Source organism: Agelaius phoeniceus, chromosome 1 (genome assembly GCF_051311805.1).
Source record: "Agelaius phoeniceus isolate bAgePho1 chromosome 1, bAgePho1.hap1, whole genome shotgun sequence".
NCBI lineage: Eukaryota > Metazoa > Chordata > Aves > Passeriformes > Icteridae > Agelaius > Agelaius phoeniceus.
The window spans coordinates 114,538,940-114,558,265 of record NC_135265.1 but is presented as its reverse complement, the minus strand read 5'-3'; the positions used below and the strand labels follow the sequence as shown (position 1 = coordinate 114,558,265).

The 19,326-nt window shown below is 37.3% G+C and overlaps 1 protein-coding gene across 1 annotated transcript; it reads left to right on the top strand.

Moving 5' to 3' along the window:
- The first annotated feature begins 747 nt into the window (after window positions 1-747).
- LYPLA1 (lysophospholipase 1) lies at window positions 748-14,369 on the top strand. The gene is made up of 9 exons (XM_054645250.2): window positions 748-1,093; window positions 1,514-1,545; window positions 4,638-4,703; window positions 6,272-6,319; window positions 7,170-7,240; window positions 7,815-7,888; window positions 8,646-8,747; window positions 9,352-9,528; window positions 10,872-14,369. Exons 1-9 carry the CDS (start codon window positions 1,025-1,027, stop codon window positions 10,923-10,925), a joined length of 693 nt encoding a protein of 230 aa, XP_054501225.1. The 5' UTR covers window positions 748-1,024; the 3' UTR covers window positions 10,926-14,369.
- Window positions 14,370-19,326: the final 4,957 nt, after the last annotated feature.

Genomic DNA, 19,326 nt, shown 5'->3' with positions numbered 1-19,326 from the left:
ATTTTTTTTCATGTCCCAAAAAGACGATCTAGAGCAAGAGTCAGGTTCAGCATACTTAATAAGCACCTGATATAATGTGCAGCTCCTAATCTTTGAAGAATTTTTAGTGCATAAACTGTATTTTCTTAACACTTGAATTTGGTACAGTGCATGAGGAAGGAGCACACGCTAAATTAAGAGACACATCAAACCACAAAAAGTTACCAGTGAAGATCATCAAATTTTAGCAATAACAGAGATTCCCTGGCATCAATACTATGTATCAAAGCCGTCTAACAATCATGGCAAAAGAGGATGTGCATTCAATGTTACACAGCTGTCATAAGGGCTCCTCCAATAAATTTTATGCGGCCAATGCTTGTGATGTTGATGAGCAAAAGCTTTGTGAAAAATTGTTCCTGTTTGGTATGGGGCACAGCAGTGGGAAGGATGTGAAAGAAGCGTAGTGTGCGTTCAGCTGCTCTTGGAGCTGCCAAACAAGCATCCATGGCAGCCACTTACCACCCGGCAAACACAATGAGCATATTGATTTTCTAGGAGTAAATATCTGACAAAGATGTATGGAATAGAAGACAAAGAACAAAGTATTCCCTTCTGATAGAAATGTGTTTGCCATACATATTCATAGTTGGTCTAAGTGTTTGGAATGGACTAGAATGATCCAGTAACTCCAACCAGAGTGCCTGAATAGCCTAACACATCTCAAGATGAGTAAGAATCAGTGACTTGGGAGCTGTAAGCCGAGAGATTTAATTCGGCGATGAAGGCATCTGACCCGATGAGTACAGACGAGCCCCGTCTCGCCGTGCTGTTTGCTATATTTATGCTGCTTTTCCTGCCATCCCGTGACTTAGCCTTTTCTATTTCACCTATTTAAGAATACCGTAATTTCCTTCTTCCCCCGGGCCTTACAGCTCAGCGCAAGGCGCCCGCCCGCCCGCGCCCCTCCCACCGGCTCCGCCGCCCTCCCGCGTCGCCTCCCGCCGCTGGCCCGTGTCCCGCCGGCCGCCCCGCAGCCCGGTGCATGTGCGGCAACAACATGTCGGCTCCTCTGCCCGCCATCGTCCCGGCCGCCAGGAAGGCCACGGCCGCCGTGAGTGTGGCGGGGCTCGGGCAGGGAGCGCGGGCAGGGAGCGCCGCCGCCCCGCTTTGTTGGCGCGGCGGCCGCGGGCGGGCGGGCTGGGGGCGAGGCGCGGCCGCGCCGCCGCTGAGGGGGATGGCGGGCGGGCGGCCCGGGCCGGGCGGGTCTCTCCCGTTCCTTGCCTTCCCTTGCAGAGGCGGGCCGGGCTCGGCACCTGGAAGGTCAGCGGTGCCCGCGGGGAGCGGCCGCTGATGGCGGCGGGGCCGGGGAGGGGAAGTGAGCGAAGCGGAGTTTTCTTAGGAGAAAGTGGTGCCGCGCTCCGAACCGCGCCTGACCTTGGGTGGGCGCCTGGGGCTCGTGTGCTTGTTCAGTGATCCTAAACCTCTGCCTTTGTTGTCTTTTTTTGTGTTGTTGCTGTTTTATTTCCCTCAGGTCATTTTTCTTCACGGATTAGGAGATACCGGGTGTGTATTCTGATCTATTGCATACTCAGTAGCTATTATACTTTCAAATACGACCTGCATATTTTAAACACGTGAGCAGTTAAAATTTACTTAAGCTTCTTATTTTGCCCTTTACTGAATGCAGCGGCCAACAGCAGATAGAACTTCACGTGTCCTGCAATGATGGTGACAACTATTTAATTAAAATTTTCCACTAAGTCCTTGAAAACTTTACTCACCTAAATTGGTCTCAATGTGATCTCACTTTTGTTCCTGAGACAAACTTTTTAGAAAAAGAAGTCTGTGGTTTTTTTGATCATTTGCTTTCCTGAGAGTGGATTTCTGTTTTTCCCGTGTTTTTCTAAATTTAGAGTTCCTTTTTATTCTAGACTAGTGGATTGTTGGTTTGCCAATGGCTGCTGTTAGTCCGTGGTTTCTTCATCAATATGTCATACTTACACTAAAATCTAGGCCTCTTTGATCTATGTAAGCAAACTCCAAAATAGTCACCTAATATCTACAGATTTTTGTCTCTGAAATATGGTCTTCAGACGCCACAAAAAGCCCCCTAAATAAAATGTGTAATGCCTTGTTGCCTTGCTCCTGTTATTTCCATGTTTGAGTAGAAATGGAAAGAAAGAGCAGGGAATTTCTGGGAGGCATTCTAGTTCTGGTGTAATGTTTCCTTTTGAAGCTTGTGTGTGCCCAGAAATAAGCATGCATTCATTAAAGCCGTTGAATTAACAGGTTAAGAGAGTGTTGAAGCCTTTTTAGTGGAAGACTTTAAAGAAATTGGCACTTAGATACTGAAAATAAGTAGTATGAATGCTTTGACTATGGAATTGGCACTTAGATACTGAAAATAAGTAGTATGAATGCTTTGTCTATTGTGCTCCCTCGTGGCCAAAATTACATAATATTTTTTTAAGAACCTTTTTTTTTTTGTTACCTGGAACTTGAATGTTGCATCTAGGTTGAAACTTGCTATGTTATTTTTTCCAAAGTGCTAACTAAAATTAGCTGTCAGAATTAAAACTTGCATAACCTGGGCATTTAGTAAGTTAAAGAAGAGTCAAGTCCATGCACTTGGTAGTATTCTACAAGTGGAGGTTTTTGCTCTGATTTGTTGTGCTGACACAACACCTTGTTTGCATTACCCCTCTTCCTTTCTGCTGGTAGGAGGCAGCTGAGGCAGCAGTACTGCCTGCATCTTGGCACCAAATGTTCAGCAAGTGATTGCAGAATCTTTTGAGCTTTTGGAATTTGAGTCCTTGCAAATTGTCTTGGTGTTTGTTTTGGCAGGGGGTAAAAAACAGAGACTTTCTCTTTAACCTGAGTTGTATTCCCTAGACAAGGTGGTATTTCCATTTCAATGTCGGAGCTAATGCACAGCCTCAATCTTGCAAATGCAGTGAGCATACTGAAACGTCTGCATTTGACAAGACATGACACCTCTGTGGAAATACAGTGATTTAGGTGTATTTCTTCTTCTAGTCTGCTGCAGATTAGATCAGATACACTGCCTCTGACATTACTGTTGTTTGTGGTTTTTTTAAGTAAAAGCTGTAGGAATGACCCAAAAAATTGTCTGAAGCAAACCTATTAACAATTTTATAACTTCCCCCAGTTTAAACTGACCTGTTCCACTTCACATGAATTTCTAAATTGATCACTTCCATTTACCAGCTTCATTTTTCTTACTCTGGAAAGTGTTTAACAGAGGTTACATGCTTTTTCTGTCTTAGCTCCTGTATAAACGGCATTTAAAGATTGGTACATACTTGTCAAAATCTGAACAAAAGGTGCCATATAGAGAATTGTTCTAAGGAGTCTGCATTAGTATGTACACAATGTTGCTTTTCAAATTTGTCAACTTCATAATTGGCTAAAATATGTCCCTAAATTCTTATGTAACTATTTTTTCTCAGTGGTGTTTCTCCTTTAGACTATTATTCAACCCTTTGTGATACTGCAAATATTGTGCAAATCATATTTCCTGCAATTTGTTAATAATATATCTAAAAGTACTAGTGGGAAGTAGGCTGAGATACTACTGTCAGTGCTTCAAATGTCAGGGTGTTGGAAAGGCCTTCAACTTCAGATAGCATGCATTAATTAACTTTTCAGGATGGTATTAAAACTAAACCAATCATGCCTTTATGGCTGGTCTGCTGTTGGTCTGATTACTTCAACTGTATCACTGACAAATTTGTTAGAGGTGTTCTCTGCTTAGAACCAAATTCCCAGTATCTAATTTAGTGGGTGAGTTAGGAATACTAAATGATGAGGAAAAATCAGGAAATATAGGTGAAATGAGTGTTCTGGAAAGCCAAGTGCAGGCATGTGCAGTGGCTGTGCATGGGTTCAGATTTGGGTCAAGGTCATTTCCTGTCTAGATGAGGCCTGGAGTGAGTCTTGACCTTACACTCTCCAGTGTTCTGGTTTGGGGGAAGCTCATTATCTTACCTGCTGTGCAGATCTTGTTTTGTTATGGACATTCATACACAGTATCTGCTTGAGATTAAAAAGCAACTGCAATCTGGGGTGTTGTTTAGGACTGCCTGAATCCAAGAGCATTCAAGCTGAGCTGGAGTTAATAGGGCTAATTGACTGGGTTGGATCCATGTGGAGTTAGCTTAGGTGTCAGTTTGCTACTGTCCCATGTCAAGAAATGTGGTTCACAGAATGCCAAGCTGGCTGTCAGAGAAGCTGTCTGAGCTCTGGAGGAGCAGCAAAGCACCCTCTGTGCTGCCTGGAAGCAGGATACCTGTGTGCATCTGTTCTGGCACACAAATTATTAAAGCCAGACAGATACAGAGTGGGCTTTGCCTGCAGCCAAAGTGATATTTCTGTAGCTGCACCACAACTATGGCAGCCAAATTAGATCAAGTCTTCCTGACTATATATATGCCACAAGCATTCAAGGGCTGAAAAAACCTTCTAACTTTAGTACTACATTCATAGTATACTGTGGTTGATGTAAATATTTTCTAAAAGTGTGTTTATATTGATCTAATTCAGCATGTTTCATACTTGGTCTGTGCTGATGCACCAGTTCAGAAATAAGAGCTAAGCCAAGACCTAAAAGCAGTTGAAAATGTTTTTGTCAACAGGCACGGATGGTCAGAAGCACTTGCTGGTATCAAAAGCCCCCATGTGAAATACATTTGCCCACACGCGTAAGTTTGTAACTTTCTTGTTTTACCTTTTTCTGTAGAGACATCATCTGTTAAAACACTTGTGCAGATGTCAGAGAGACACCTCAGAAGTGAGATGGTATCTGACTATCCCTGCATTTTTGTTTTTTATATAAAAGCCCATTCTAAAATAGTGTTGATGCTATTAAGTGTTTTTTGTTTTCAGGAAATTCTGTGTGATTTACTTTGGGATAAAACTTCATTTTTATTTGTACTTTGGTTCGGGTACTTATTCAGACTGAAAACATACTTGTAAAGTTTTAGGTACAAAGTTATAGTATTTTGACTTTTTTCCCAGTGGATTGAGTTGTTTGTTGGTTTCTTTTTTTTCCCCAACAATCTTTTGTCAAAAACAGTTTTATCAAGGAATTTTTTTTTGTATTTTACTTACCATTACACTCAATTTGCATTAGCCAGCTGTACTTAAACTTGTGTGTATAGTGTATATAGTAGATTGAAACTTGCTGTAGGTTACAAAGAAGTTTAAAGATTAACAGTATAGTTAGTATTATTAGATTATTAGATTAACAGTATAGTTGCAGTATTTTATATATATATATATATATATATATATATATATATATATTTTCAGCAAATGCAATTTGAGCTAACTTTGTGTTCAATTTGAGAAGTGAAATACTTCTAAGCATAATCAGGCACCAGTAAATAAGGCAGTAAGATCTATCTGCTCTTGATTTGGTGGTAGAAAAACTAATAAAGTATAATCTTAATTTATTTTAACACAAAATTCAGATTGTCTCTTGCTCCAATGGTCTTGGCAGACATGGAGCAGAGATGACAGGGAGAGAAGGAAGCAGTGTTTTGGTGGATTACTGAGCTGTGGTTTATTTATTTATTTTACCACATGTCCCAGCTTTGCTGAACCATTCAAAAGGAGCTTAGCAATATCTGCTGTTTTCTTTGCTTGCCCTTTGTCTTCTTTCAGTCCTTCCCCACGGAACTTATGCTGCTCAGTTGCTATAGATTAAAACTCAATCCAGGTTTGATCCATGGCATGATCCCCTGAAGCTGCCTTGCTGTGGCTGAAGAGATGGCACAGGGCTGGGAGGGAGCTCAGCAGTGAGGGCAGGTGCTGCCCAAGCAGATTCAGCTGCAGAAGCAGGCATGGCCAGGCTCCACCATGTGCTGCTTTTGGCTGCTTCCTGGTTATGCTGCTGTATAGGGTGCCTTAATCCACTGGACTTGTGAATGGAACTGTGATAAATAATTCCTAATTACAAATAAGTAAATGATATATGTATATTAAAAAATGTATATGAGATATATGCACTCAAACACATGCACATTTAAAGCAGCCCATTACTGTTTTGCTTGCTCTCCATAGAGAGTGGTAATTCAACCCTGAATATTAAATGTGTTTGAGCTGGCAGGTTTCAAGAGAGTTTCTTCAGTAGATGCTGCAAAACAACTAATGTTAATTACTGTTTAAAAGACAGAGTTAGAGGATATGCAATTTCATGATGTTACTGCATCTGTATTATTAATTTCAGTATATATCTTATGTCAGAAGTGTTCATTCTCATTTCTAGGCCAGTTATGCCTGTTTCTTTGAACATGAACATGTCTATGCCATCCTGGTAAGTATTTTTTCAAATGCAGACGGTTCTAATCAAATTATATCTGGGGCTATGAACTCATTGTTCTTAATTTAAAATCATGAACAACCTGAGTATCTGGTTTTAATCACATACAAGTCTAAACCATTTTACTTTAGATATTTTCTTATAAAATAACAGAACTAAAAGGGCTGTCATGAGTACATTCTAGTTATCATTTTGTATCTGTGGTAGTGATTATTCCTCAGGACTAATCTGTATATCTTAGAACAAAACCCCATTTTATTCTACAGGTATGGTCTGTAGTATGCATTGTGTCTGAATTCCTAGACAGTAGAAGCAGAGACTTGGAGTGGAAATATTATTGCTACTAGTGAGCAGTATTTGCTGGGTCAGTAGGATATGTAGAAACTGTTCTTTAGAACATCCATTCTGAATAGAGAACAAGAAGAACATGGTAGATTTCAATGATCTGAAACCAGTCTTCAGTTTTATTGGATTTTGGGCTTTCCCCCCTCCCCCCAGAGTAACTTGTGATTGTTTTTCTTATATTTCTTCAAACTGTATTTTAATTTCTACATGCAGCAAAATTCCTGCTAATATTTTTTGAGCAAATATCAAAACTGTGCTGCTTAATCTGCAGTAAGTTACAGAAGATGTCAAAACTCAGAAAAGCCTTGTTGACTAGATCTAGTCTTTTAAGCCACATTCACAGATTGTGCACTGTTTCTTGTGATCTATGGGTAGTTGGTAATAAACAATATGACAGCTAACATTTTTGTCTGGAAAACATCCAGATTTCATTATTTGTGTATTAAGGAAGTGGAATGGATGCTCTAATGAGTAATGCTCTTGTTGATGTTTTTGTAAGGTTTGATATCATTGGACTTTCTCCAGATTCACAGGAAGATGAAGCTGGGATCAAGCAGGCGGCAGAGAATGGTATACTTAGGAGTATTTTTTATGTCTTAAAAGTACTTCCAGGTATTCTTGAAAATTAACTATCAGTCTGAAACAGGTTTTCTAAAGCCAATATTTTTTAGGGAAAAGAATATGTGTATATGGTATTATCACTGACCAAAGTTTAGCTAGATGAATTGTTTATTTTTTGTTTGTTTTTTAACTTTATTAGTAAGTAGAGTAATTCACCAGTATAAACAGTTCATACTCTGAAATATGGGAACAAGTGTAGGTTTTTTTAAAGAGCTTTTGGGTAGTGCAGCAGGTCAGAGCAGTATTAGCATCCAGTTGTGTTGCTTTTACTGGGAAGAGGATGCCATCTTCCCAACACTGGTGCTTTTGCAAAACCTATTTGCATATATTTCTCTTTGGAAATGATACAGTGGCACTGACATTTCTGACTGTAGTCTAGATCTTCTGGTAGTTTTAATGTATAGAAGCCTAGATTTTCATTTCACTAGCTTTCTCTTGATGCCAGAAAGAAGGCATTTTTCCTCTTCTGGACTTTCTAGAGAATGGAGTGGATTTTAACAGCTGGCCTTTATTTATGTTGCAGTTAAAGCACTGATAGATCAAGAAGTAAAAAACGGAATTCCTTCTAATAGAATTATTCTGGGAGGCTTTTCTCAGGTAAGGTATGGTTGGAAAGAACCACTGTCTTTTTTCTAGGGAAGTAACCTATCTTTATTAACTTCAGAAACCCAGACACTTAAATTGAAATCAGCTGGTGTTAGATGCCTCTAAAATTTTAAGGTGCCAATTTTCCTTTGCTTTAACAAATGAAGTTTTTTGGTTTTATGCAAATAATTACTGTTTGCTGGAAAATGAACATGCATGTGTAAAAAAAAAAAAGTACTAAGATAAATTGTCTGTTTAAAATCTTTATGCACATAACCTACATAGTTTTGCTTGAAAATTTTGGTAGTATTTTTAATTGAATTTGGTGGTCTGGATTTATTAGGGGAATCTTTTCCTTTACACCTGTAAGGCATCTGTGGTAGGTAGGTCAGTTGATCAATTGGTCCATACATCAACTCCCCCAGTCTGCATGCAAATGAATTAAATATTAAAGTGGTGATAATACTGTTGTGATAAAATTATTACAGTGATAAAATGTTGTGAGAATAGTCTTTGGTTTTTGGGGTTTTTTAAACAACTGTTAGTTACAGTAAATTTGCTGGCTTACCTCTGAATTGGCCACATGGACTTGGAAGAGAGGAGAAAAAGCAAAACAAACATTGTACATAAGTACTGGTTTTAGTTGTTGGCTCTAAAGAAGAATAGATTGCAATAGGAAAAGACTTTTAAAGGAGAAATCAGGGATTTTGAAGCAAACATTAAAAGAACTTTACTGTCATTATTCTAATAAAACTTATATCTATTTTAGGGAGGTGCTTTATCATTGTATACAGCTCTTACAACACATCAGAAATTAGCAGGTGTCGTAGCCCTCAGCTGCTGGCTTCCTCTACGGGCTTCTTTTCCTCAGGTATTTTTTTCTTTCCTGAGATGATTTGCACTTGGGGAATGAGTATCTCTGAAGATTGAATCTTGTGCAAGAATTAGTGGTCATCATTATTACCAGATGACTGTTGTTTGATAATTTGGAAGTTTTTAAAATAGGGCCTTAAAATTTTACATTTTATTAAGTAAGGAAAATGAAGAAACACTCAGTAGCTATTTTTGCTTAAAATGACACTACTAGAAAATTTAAAGGATAGAACAAATTTTCCTTGAAGGTTAATTTTCTGTCTGCCATTTGTTCCATTGCAAGGCACTATCTTATTAGAGACTGAGTGTTTGAGCAAAGTTTCAAGTTTTTTACTTGGCCAGAAATGATGACTTTCTGTTACAAAACTTTTTGTCAAAATTTTATTTGCAAGTCTTTGAGCTTAATGTGTTGTCAGGTACAGAGCTTACTTCATAAGGAGCTGCTTGCAGGCTATACATTGTACTATTTCCCCTCAGAATTCAATTTGCTTGTCATGTCACAGGGTATAGTGCCATGGTTTTTTTTTATTTCAAAGGTGTTAGCCTTATCTCCACTTAGTGTCTCCTTCTTCTCTTCTCCTGTCTAATTCCACCCCTCCTAGGGCCCTATCAGTGGTGTCAACAAGGATATTGCTGTTCTTCAGTGCCATGGGGACTGTGACCCCCTGGTTCCTGTAATGTTTGGTTCCCTCACTGTTGAGAAGCTGAAGACTATGATAAATCCAGCCAATGTAACCTTCAAGACTTACTCTGGCATGATGCATAGTTCATCTCTTGAGGTAATTTTCTAAATACACCCTGTTTTAACTGGTTATAGTTAATTCTTTTTCTTTCAAAACTAATATTTATAGGCTTTTTGTGGGGGGGTTAGTTTTTGTTTGTTCTGTTTGTTTTGGTTTTGTTTCCTTTTTTTTTTAATACATGCTTCATGCTGTTTATTTTGATGAGTTACTGAATTTTGGGCTAAAAATCATCCAAAGCAGAAGTTTGTATGACAGATGAGAACTTCCTTGTAAGATTGTGTTTAGGGCACTAGGCGACTTGGTCTATAAAATGCTCTTATTTGCTTAGTTAAAAAACCTAATTAGAATTAAAAGACAAATTCTCATAGCATAAATCCAAGATGGTGTTTTGGAGAGAAGAATCCTGGTAGTTCTGAGGAGGGAGACTTTGAAGGACTAGGGAGGGAGGTCTGACACTATGGAAGAGGCAGCCTCAGAACCTGTGTTTATGGTTCTGGCTCAGCAGACAGCTGAGCTGATGTAAGAACTTCCTGCTGCCAGAAAGGGGTGGACTCCTTCTGCTCCTGACCTCGTGGCCCTCACTTCCTCCTTGTACCGGGGCTCTGGGACGGATCAGAAACTTCCTTGAACCATTTGAATTTGCTAAAATGGCAAAAGCTGCAGCCTTCAGGGAGCTGGAGCATCAGAACTCAACAAAATAAGTGATGAGAGCAAGAAATCAAAGAGGAAGCAAAGAACAGATTTGCCAGCATCAGTAACATTGTTAATTTAGATTGTTGCATCTTGTGGGAACTGTAACTTTGAAGAACCTCTTTGTAACATTTACAGAGTAGCACTGCATTTAGCCTGTAATATTGCTGAGCTGTTACACAAATATATTAGCAATGTGGTCTTTCTTACAACAGTAACTTAATTAAAAAAAAGATTACCATGGATTAGTTTCTCAGTCTTGTTTGCTGTATTTCTTTTCCTTAAGGAAGGAAGCATGCTGAAAATGAAACTGGATGGTTAGGAGGAGGAGTTGTTGGCTTTTCATGCTGCTGCTAACTTGTAAAAGTTTAAAGTGTAAAGGAAGCTATGGCCTTAGCTACACAGTCAACCTGGTGCTATCAAGATCACTTGACATGTAGCTTGCCTGTTCAGCTCCAGAGGAAAAGTAGTCTTTGCTTTTTTTCTTGTATTTTAGCCTCTGCTAGGGCGTATCAGCACTGTGAAGTTATCAGCCTTGACTTGTGTGCAGAGTGGTAATTAAGTAACTGATTGCTCAATATTTCTAGCCCAGCTGCTCATTATAACTCAAATGTTAAAGCATGATTTAATGTAGCTGATTACGTAGTAGAAGAGGACTTCAACTAATACAGACTTTTATCTTTAAACAGGAAATGATGGATGTAAAACAGTTCATAGACAAACATCTACCTCCCATAGACTGAATTTATCTGTGAGAAGCCTTCTATATAAATACACCAGCATCAACTGTGGTAGAGTGGTAAATCTTTTCATATGCCTGATAGGAAACATTATTTCTATACCTGCAGTGTTACTACTGTGTTGCAAATTTATACTTACAATGAAGATTAAATAATGCACATGTACAAGAAATGATAATCTTTTTAGTATTTTTCAGCCAGTGCTGGGAAGGATGTGAATGAGGGAACTAGGTAACAATGACAGAATGTAACTGTTTTAAAATGTCGGATTATTTTTTTTTCTTGATTGCAGAATTTCAAACTATTTGTACAAGTAATAAAAATCTAAATTTAAGTGAGCAACATAGATGTGACCAGTTAAGTTTTACTTGAAATGTGATTTGTTCTTTCTTTCTTCATTGAAAACACATGGCATTTCTTTTATGTAATGAATGCATAAAGAACACAACATAAAACACAGTGGGCATAAAGTACAGAACATATAATGTAGTGGGCATATGATGGTAGAATAAATGCTCCCAGGGATAAAGCTTAAGGATTATATGTTAATTGTTTAACTGATAAGAAGGGTAGTTCTATAATGGCTAGAAGTCAGCAAAGATATTTCTTATATTTAAACCACCTCAATTTTAAAATGTTAATATAGATAAATACTGTGGAAATTCTAAAGGGACTCATTCCTTATTAGACTGTTGTTTGTCTTATTGTCTTTTTTCTTTTAAACTCATTGCAAATGTTGACTTGGAACAGAATTCTGAAAAAGTGCAGAGGATTAATTTGAGTTTTGTTTAAAAAATTCTTGTTTTCATACTGAATATTCATCTGATGCTTTATTTGTAGTTTTAATTTGTTTATGTATTTCACATGAACAACTACAGAATATTGTTTTGATTTTTTTTCTCTGTATTTTGGAGAAAATAACTGAAAATAGTGCATGTACGTAGTTCTGTGTATTGTTGAACTCTTATCTGTAACACACACTTATTTGAATTATTTTTTGTTAGAAATATAAGTGCAATTGGGATATAACTTAGCTAAACTTTAAAGTGATACTTTTAGATAATACCATATAATACCTTCTCTTATTACATGTTGAGACTTGATTTTTTTTCTGAATTGGAACAAAGCATTTTCTTTTAAAATCTGTCCTTCTACATTTCCCCAGATCAGTATAGCCTAGGAATATAAAGACCTATCCTGGGAAAAAAAGAGTAAATTTACAAGATACAGAATCTTTCTTCTTTCAGAACCTTAAAATTGTAGAATGCACTAGTTTACAGGAGTTGATGCACACTCAATAGCTTTTTTTCTGTTCAGAGCCATAATTTACTGCTGGGAGCAGCTGTTCTGTAGCATTCAGAGGCTGTCACCACGCTAGGAATGTTTAAAACAATGCACTACACTTTTTACTGCATAATTTGCTGCATAACAATGTTCTATCCTGTAATATGCTTTCAGTCAAAGACTATTTCTATTTTGGATGTATCTGTCATGTCAGCACTGTGCTGCACACCTGAATTTAAGGTACTTTTCCTCTCCCAGGGGTCCTCTTACAGTGTATGTGGATTTACATCAGGTATCTGCCAGTACAAATACATACGTGAGGAATTGCACCTTTATATCTCTCCTCTAATTGCTGCTGCCAGAGATCTGACCTGTTTACCTAGTCTGAGTAACCAGTTAACCAGTTTTCAGCTTTTTTTTTTTAATGTTGCACTTCATTTTTAGGAAGCTGCTTCTTTTCTAATCCAGTTTCTCTGGATTATTAAACATCTCTTAATATGTAAAATTGAAAAAGAGTTTTTTTTCCTAAATGGTAATGAAACAGTTTTAGATATTCCATCTGTGTAGTTAAGAGGGCATTTTTTATTAACTTTGAAGTTTAATTAGTAATTTCTCTCAGTCGCTCTCTTCTATAGATCTGCCAATTTGTCTTTCAGTTAATTTAGTTCACAGAAGAAACCATAATATTCTTACTGTAGTTGTGCCAAAGTTTTCTTGAGAAAACATTATGTCCTAGCTTGGAGTCATTCCCAAATTGCATTAGCTGATTTTGCAATTCTACTAAATTGCAGTCTTGGTAAGCAAACTATATGTTATTTCTCCTAGTTTTTAGATTTCTTTTCATTCCCCTATTGTCTAAATAATTCCCTGAGCATTGGTGTATTTCCAAAGTTCTTGCACAAGCTTCTAATTTTTCCTTCATTGTTTTCATGTTCTGTTTGTAGATTTGTTGTTAACTCTGTCCATCTGTCTTAACTTCTAATTGACTGTGTGCTCATTTCACATATTTTTCCTTCTGCAAGAATTAGTTTTAAAAAGTATTTCCAAGATGTTAAAATGGGATCTGCCCTAGCTTCCTTCTGTGTTAGCTCCATAACACTTTCTTCAATTTGGTGAACTGTGTTTACAGTTTGTGGTCACCTTCTAGTACTTAAACACTCTAATCCAAGTCAGCTTCAGCTGTCACTGTCATGATGCTTTCAGATGTTTTTCTAGCAATGCTTTTTATGTGTTAACTTTGTTCAAACACTCAGCTATCATAACAAGACTCTTTTTCATGTTGTTTTGCTGCTTGCTATATCTACAAAGAGCTGTGTTACCAAAGTCTGTATAAGTAAATGTTTTGACTTTGAATTTCTGTATTCTAGGAAGAATATTCCTCCTTGTTTTTTTTAATCCAGGAGTGCATGTTTATATTGTGGTTGGGAGTTCTTAAAGAGCCCAGAAGCTATAGAAAACTTCAAGTCTGTGTGTCCTCCCATATTACACTGTGTATGTAGAGCTCCTGTCTTTTATAACTTCCCAGCTGGTTTGAAACTTTGTGTATGATCTTGCAGCTGAACATCTTCTCTACCTGAAGTGATTTGATGCTGGGATTGTTGTTATAATGCATGTACTTGAGGCTGAATAATAGCTCAGTCTGATGGGGGAGTTTTCATAGTATTCTATTAAAATGGAGAAGTTGGACTGTCAGTGTTCTAAATATGAATGTCCTATCCTCTTAAACTACAATTTGAAATTTTCCAATACTGTCTATTCTTTGTAATGGGAGACTTTCCACCAAAGGAAATGATGTCTATCAAACCTGTGAAAGCATTGATAAGAAAATACCTTGCTTGCAGCTCAGCTTGTTTCAATGGGTATCTAACTCCTTAAGGTGTTCTTAATTCACAATGGTACTTAAACTGGACTGCAGTTTTGTGCTGTCAGAAGTCTGACTTGGAATATATTGCCCACTTTTGAATAAACATGTTGAATTGCATATTATAAGCCAAATTTTCCAGCTATTCTTGAGGTAAAACTTTACTTGGGTCTGTACTGTGGTGAGGGCTGTATGATTTGGTCTCTTTGTCCTATCTTGTATAATTACAACACAGTAGATTGATAAAAGTACTGTACACTGTAACTGGTATTAGAACTGTTAATTAAAACATGTTCTCTCTAGTGGAGTATACTGCACTTCATTGAAATCATTTGGATGCATCTTTTATGTAGAGGTCTTATTTGGGTTGATGGATATGACTGAGGGCAAACTGTAAGATGTTAATGAAGCCATATGTAAAAGGCCTGTCTCTTAAATTTTACAAATCCTGAACAATTATTCCTTGTGTTAAGACATATAAGCCATTTATATTTACTATAAACATCTAAAATGTAATTTATTTTATTAATTTTATTTATGATAAGAAATCTTAACTTTGGAAATTATTTCTGTACTAGGGAAAATGTAAGAGCTTTCAATTTTTAATCATTGTGAAATAAATTTCAATTGGTATTTGGACAAGTACTAAAGATTTTTTCCATATTTACCTGAAGGAAGTTGAGCTTTTATGTGCTGTGAAACAGGCACTCTAGAGGCTCCTTGGAAATGTATTGTATGGTAATGTGTGCATACTATAATACAGAAGAACAATGATTTGTAGTTACTGAAAAAAAAAAATCACTTACCAAGTTAGGTTTTGCTATTTGTTGAAAGAATCCTAAGTATGATTGGAGGGTGGTTTTCAAATTCTGGGTTAATTTTATTTTAACTTGTTTTCTTGGAATTTGCAGTAATTTTGAAAGATCAAAGAAATTAAGTTATTTTCTAGTAAAGTTATTCTAGGACACTGAAGAGCCCAAGTCTTCTCACTCTGGATTGCTGCACCATTCTCTGGATGTTCTGTGCTGTTGGAAAGGCTTTGAAGTTGATTAAGGTTTGGCATACACACCACTTCACAGATTTCTTAGAGAGACAATTTTCAGGTCAAGGGTTACATGTGCTATTTAGTTTAATATTTGAGGGCAATCAGTGCTATACATAGTGCAGGGTATTCTAGAGAAAAAGTGGGATTATCTGGGAAGAGAGGGAATGGAGTGTATGTGTGGTAAGGGCAGACTTCCCCCTTGAAGCAGCTTAAAGCAACTTAAAGGCTACTTGTCTCCACAATGTCCAAAAGTCAGTGTGGAGTACAATGAGGAATTTCATAAATGTATGGGAATGTGTGGTAGATGCAGTGCTCTGTGTGAATAGGTTGTGGCAAATCAAGAGTCTAAGAATAGCTAGTAACAATAAAGATGCAATATTACACAGAGCAATCAACCAGTTTATATTTTTTGAAAAATATTTTGAGTAATGTTCAGTTTCTATTTACTTTCAGTCCTGGCATCCCTGATAAGGTAATTGTGAGGAGAAAAATTGCCTAAAACTAGCATAGTAAAAACCCCCAAAACAAGACAATGTAGTGTATCAAATTTTATCAATTATAGTATTAGAGCAGTGGTGTAAGTGAAGAACATGACTCAAGAAGTTTTCAGAATGTCTGTTGGTTAAATTGAAAATGTGATTCTTTGAAGATTAATAGCTGTAGAACAGATTTCCCCTTCTGGCCCTGCCCCCTCCCCACCCCTTTTTTTTCTTTCCTTTTCATTGCTTGCCACTCTCATCTTACCACATTTGCCTTTGGGATAACAGATTTTATTAATTGTCTTGGAGTTGAACAGGTACCTTTGATGTAGCTGAATAAAGTTGATATAAACAAAGTACTTGTATAATTTAATGAATGTCCACAAAGTGAACCAGTAGATAATGGTTTTCTTTTAGGACCAATTACTAGAAAAGAGCAACCCATTGCCTCCTTTTTTATCTGCAAAACTAGTAAAACTTCAAAACTTCCAGCCAGTTTGCAGAGGTGTAGTGAACTTGCTTCAGGCATCTAAGTGGGAGGTTTAGCTTGTGCTTGTCAGGAGAAAATAGACTTCCCTCACCTAAGGTTTGTTTTAAAGAGCTACTTCTCTGCATTAACAGATGGAGCAGATGGAGTCTGAATGTTCCTAGGCTGGGAATACAAGTAAACTCTTAAAGTAGTTTGTGCTTGAAATAATTTGCTAGCTGTATTGTAGTATTTGAAATTAACAGAGAAGATCTTTAAAAGGCTTAAATATTTTAAGTCTATATTAAAAAATAGATAAAGTTACCACAGAATAGAGAAGTCTAATGAACTTAAAAACTCTAGAAACTAAAATAGAAGTAAAAAATCCCAAAACATTAGCTTAATTTTTTTATATATTTGAATGCCTACCATTACTGCTTCTCAATTGAAAAAAGTTAAGACATTTTGAAAAAGTAAGTAGCATTTTGAAAAAAGTAAATAAAAAGCCCCAACTCATCTGTTGTATAGCTATAGAACAACTAATCAAGATGTTTATTGCTATTTTTCAAGTTTTTGAACAAAATATTGTTATGAGAAATTGGAACTTCCATTTGCTATAGCTCCCCTTATTTGCCTGTGATTGGAGTCATCTCCTCTTCCTCTGCAAAGGCTGGTGACCACTTGGCTGATTCAGACCAGCTGAGATTCTGGAAGATCTAAGACATTGCACCCAGGGCTCAGATAAAGAGGAAATGGTTAATAGCCATAACATTGTTACATAAAAGGTTTTGCAATGCTGTGAATGTTATATATTCAACAGTTGTATTACTACCCAATTAGAGGAGCTTTTCCATACAGAATATCAGTCCTGAAAATGTAGGATTTTAAGTGCCTTGATAGCAGTTCAGAGATTCTTTACTTCAAATTCTGCAGTAGTGAATGTGCTGCTGTGTTGCCTCTCCTGCCCCAAATTTCTGAAAATGCTATCTCATATCAAAAGAGACTAGTTAGTAAAAATTGACATTATTTCATAAGTTCACTCTTTTAGGAAGTGTCATCTCTGCCTGCTAAGTCTTAGTATTGCAGAAGGCCCCATGGTCCAGCAAATGAGAGCTGGACACAGGTTTTCTGCATGAGCAGGTGTGCAATACCCTTTAGAAAATGTTGCAAGAGAAAAGTGAGGATGTGCCATAACAGGTAAGTGCAGTGCAATGCACAGTGTGTTATTTCTTCTATCTAATGTGTTAATTTAGGAGAATGATGCTAAACAGACAGGAAAAGGTCAGTTAGGTTGTTTTTCCCTCTCCTACTCCTCTTTGGACTTGGAGTGGCATGTTATAGAAGAGACTGATGCTGAACAAAGCTGCTTGGTTTAGAACCAGCTAAAAGAGAACAAGCATGAGGAGTGCTGTGTGTTCCTTTTCATTAAAGACTTGCTGTCCCCAGGGTGGTGGAGCAGCTGAAATAAAGAATTTGTTTAGTACGGTTCAGTTAATTTATACTGTTCTGGTATTGTAGCATACAATATAAATAATGTGAGCTGTATTATGTTTTCTTTTAATGCATCTACTTGCAAAAAATGAAAAGGGTATGCATTGCCATCTGATTATTCTTTTATTTTCCTACTGAAATATTTCTCTGATGATACTTTTTAAAGCTTAGAAATTAAATAAGTATGATATGCTTTCCTTTTATAAGTGCTCTCATGGGATTTAATTTATAATTGTCAGTTTTTCACCTGGTACATTTTGGATGTCAATAGATTTCATCTGCATTTTGAACTCTTTCCATGCATTTCCAGTGAAGTAGGTGTTGAATTGTATTTTTAAAAGAAATTTTAGAAAAATCTGGATGACTTTATTCCAGAGTTTAAATGCATTTAAACTAGCCAAAGTGACTGATTTGAGATTTTTAGTTTTGTGATTGTATTGTCCCTGACCTAACTTGTACCTACTGTAGAATATGTACAAGCTCGTTGATCCTGTAGTGTAGCAATAGCTCTGAGCTACCAACACCCTGTGTGTTGTTTTTATCATTTATGTGATTGTGGTCAATCACATAAATGAATGATGCTAAACTTCATTTGAGGTTAGCATCAGGTTAAATGCTGGTGTTTGATTATTACAGGTACTAGGTAACTAAATCTAGACAAAATGGAATTAAAACTGAAATGGCACAATCCCTTAAATGTTGTGAGAAGATGCTTTCTGTTATTTTTGTCTTCCCAAAATCTGCTCCTGAATGAAAAGGTATTCTTTTCCTTAAAAAATATTTTCTTTGTTCTTGTGGGGTTTTTTACCCCCTGTTGGGCAGAATAAACAAAAAAGCAGCAGACAAAGTTTTTGTATGCTTGTCCAGTTCATGGCCCAGGTCTAACCTGGGGGAAGATCCTGTGTAGGTCCCAAATAATAATTAGTTTTTTCTAATATGTGCAGGCCTTAAAGCTGGCCATGGTGTTCATTAAGCAGGATGCAGAAGTGCCCAAACCCCACCTGTCTCTATTTGGCTTCAAAACACAGGACAGTCTTGCTGCTCAGTGCATGACAGAAAGTGTGTTGATGGTTTTTCCTATAATGGCTTCCTTGAGTGCTATTGGAGGAAAAGGTCTGCCTTGCCTGTTCTCCAAAATGTCCATATTTTCCAGCCCTTGGTTCACAACTGGGGCATCCACAGCATTTGACTGCTTATTAATAATGGATTTGAGTGACTGTGTAAGCACCGTCCTGGATCTTAGGAAGGGATAATCTTCCTGTAACCTTCAGATGTGCTGTTGTTGTGAAGTAAACACCCCTGTTTTACAGCAAAAAATGGTTTAGTGATGCTGTTCTCAATCACAAATCACAGTAACAAGGCACCTAGTTCAGCTGCTGAACAGAATTCCATTAGTAGTGATGTGTAATATTTGTATGTCAAACTTTATAAATGTGGTACGTCCCACTGGAACACACACAAGATTTAAACTAGATCTAAGACTCAGAAGCACAGGAGCACCTCACAGTGTGATGCTTCGCCAATGTCAAAGTTTATTTCCAGCTCTGTTCTGCCTCGTAACCTGTATCTTCCAAACTTCACCCTGAAGCTGCAATTTGAAACCCTCACTACATTTTATATAAAAGTAACTCCTAACAAGATGTATGTATAAAAACCTTTTCTGTCAGAGGGGACAGGGGCTTTTGCCCGTCCCTTTGACGCTAGTAAAAATGAAGCGTCTGCTGTAATTCTGAGCCTCCTGCCAGCCGAAGAAAAGCTGGGTCGTAGAGAGGATTCCG

Excerpts from the sequence above, each read along its gene's own strand:
- LYPLA1 (XM_054645250.2), top strand. The coding sequence starts at position 1,025 with ATGTGCGGCAACAACATGTCGGCTCCTCTGCCCGCCATCGTCCCGGCC. Across the intron at positions 1,546-4,637 it reads CACGGATTAGGAGATACCGG|GCACGGATGGTCAGAAGCAC; the intron begins GTGTGTATTCTG and ends TTTTGTCAACAG. Across the intron at positions 7,889-8,645 it reads TTCTGGGAGGCTTTTCTCAG|GGAGGTGCTTTATCATTGTA; the intron begins GTAAGGTATGGT and ends TATCTATTTTAG.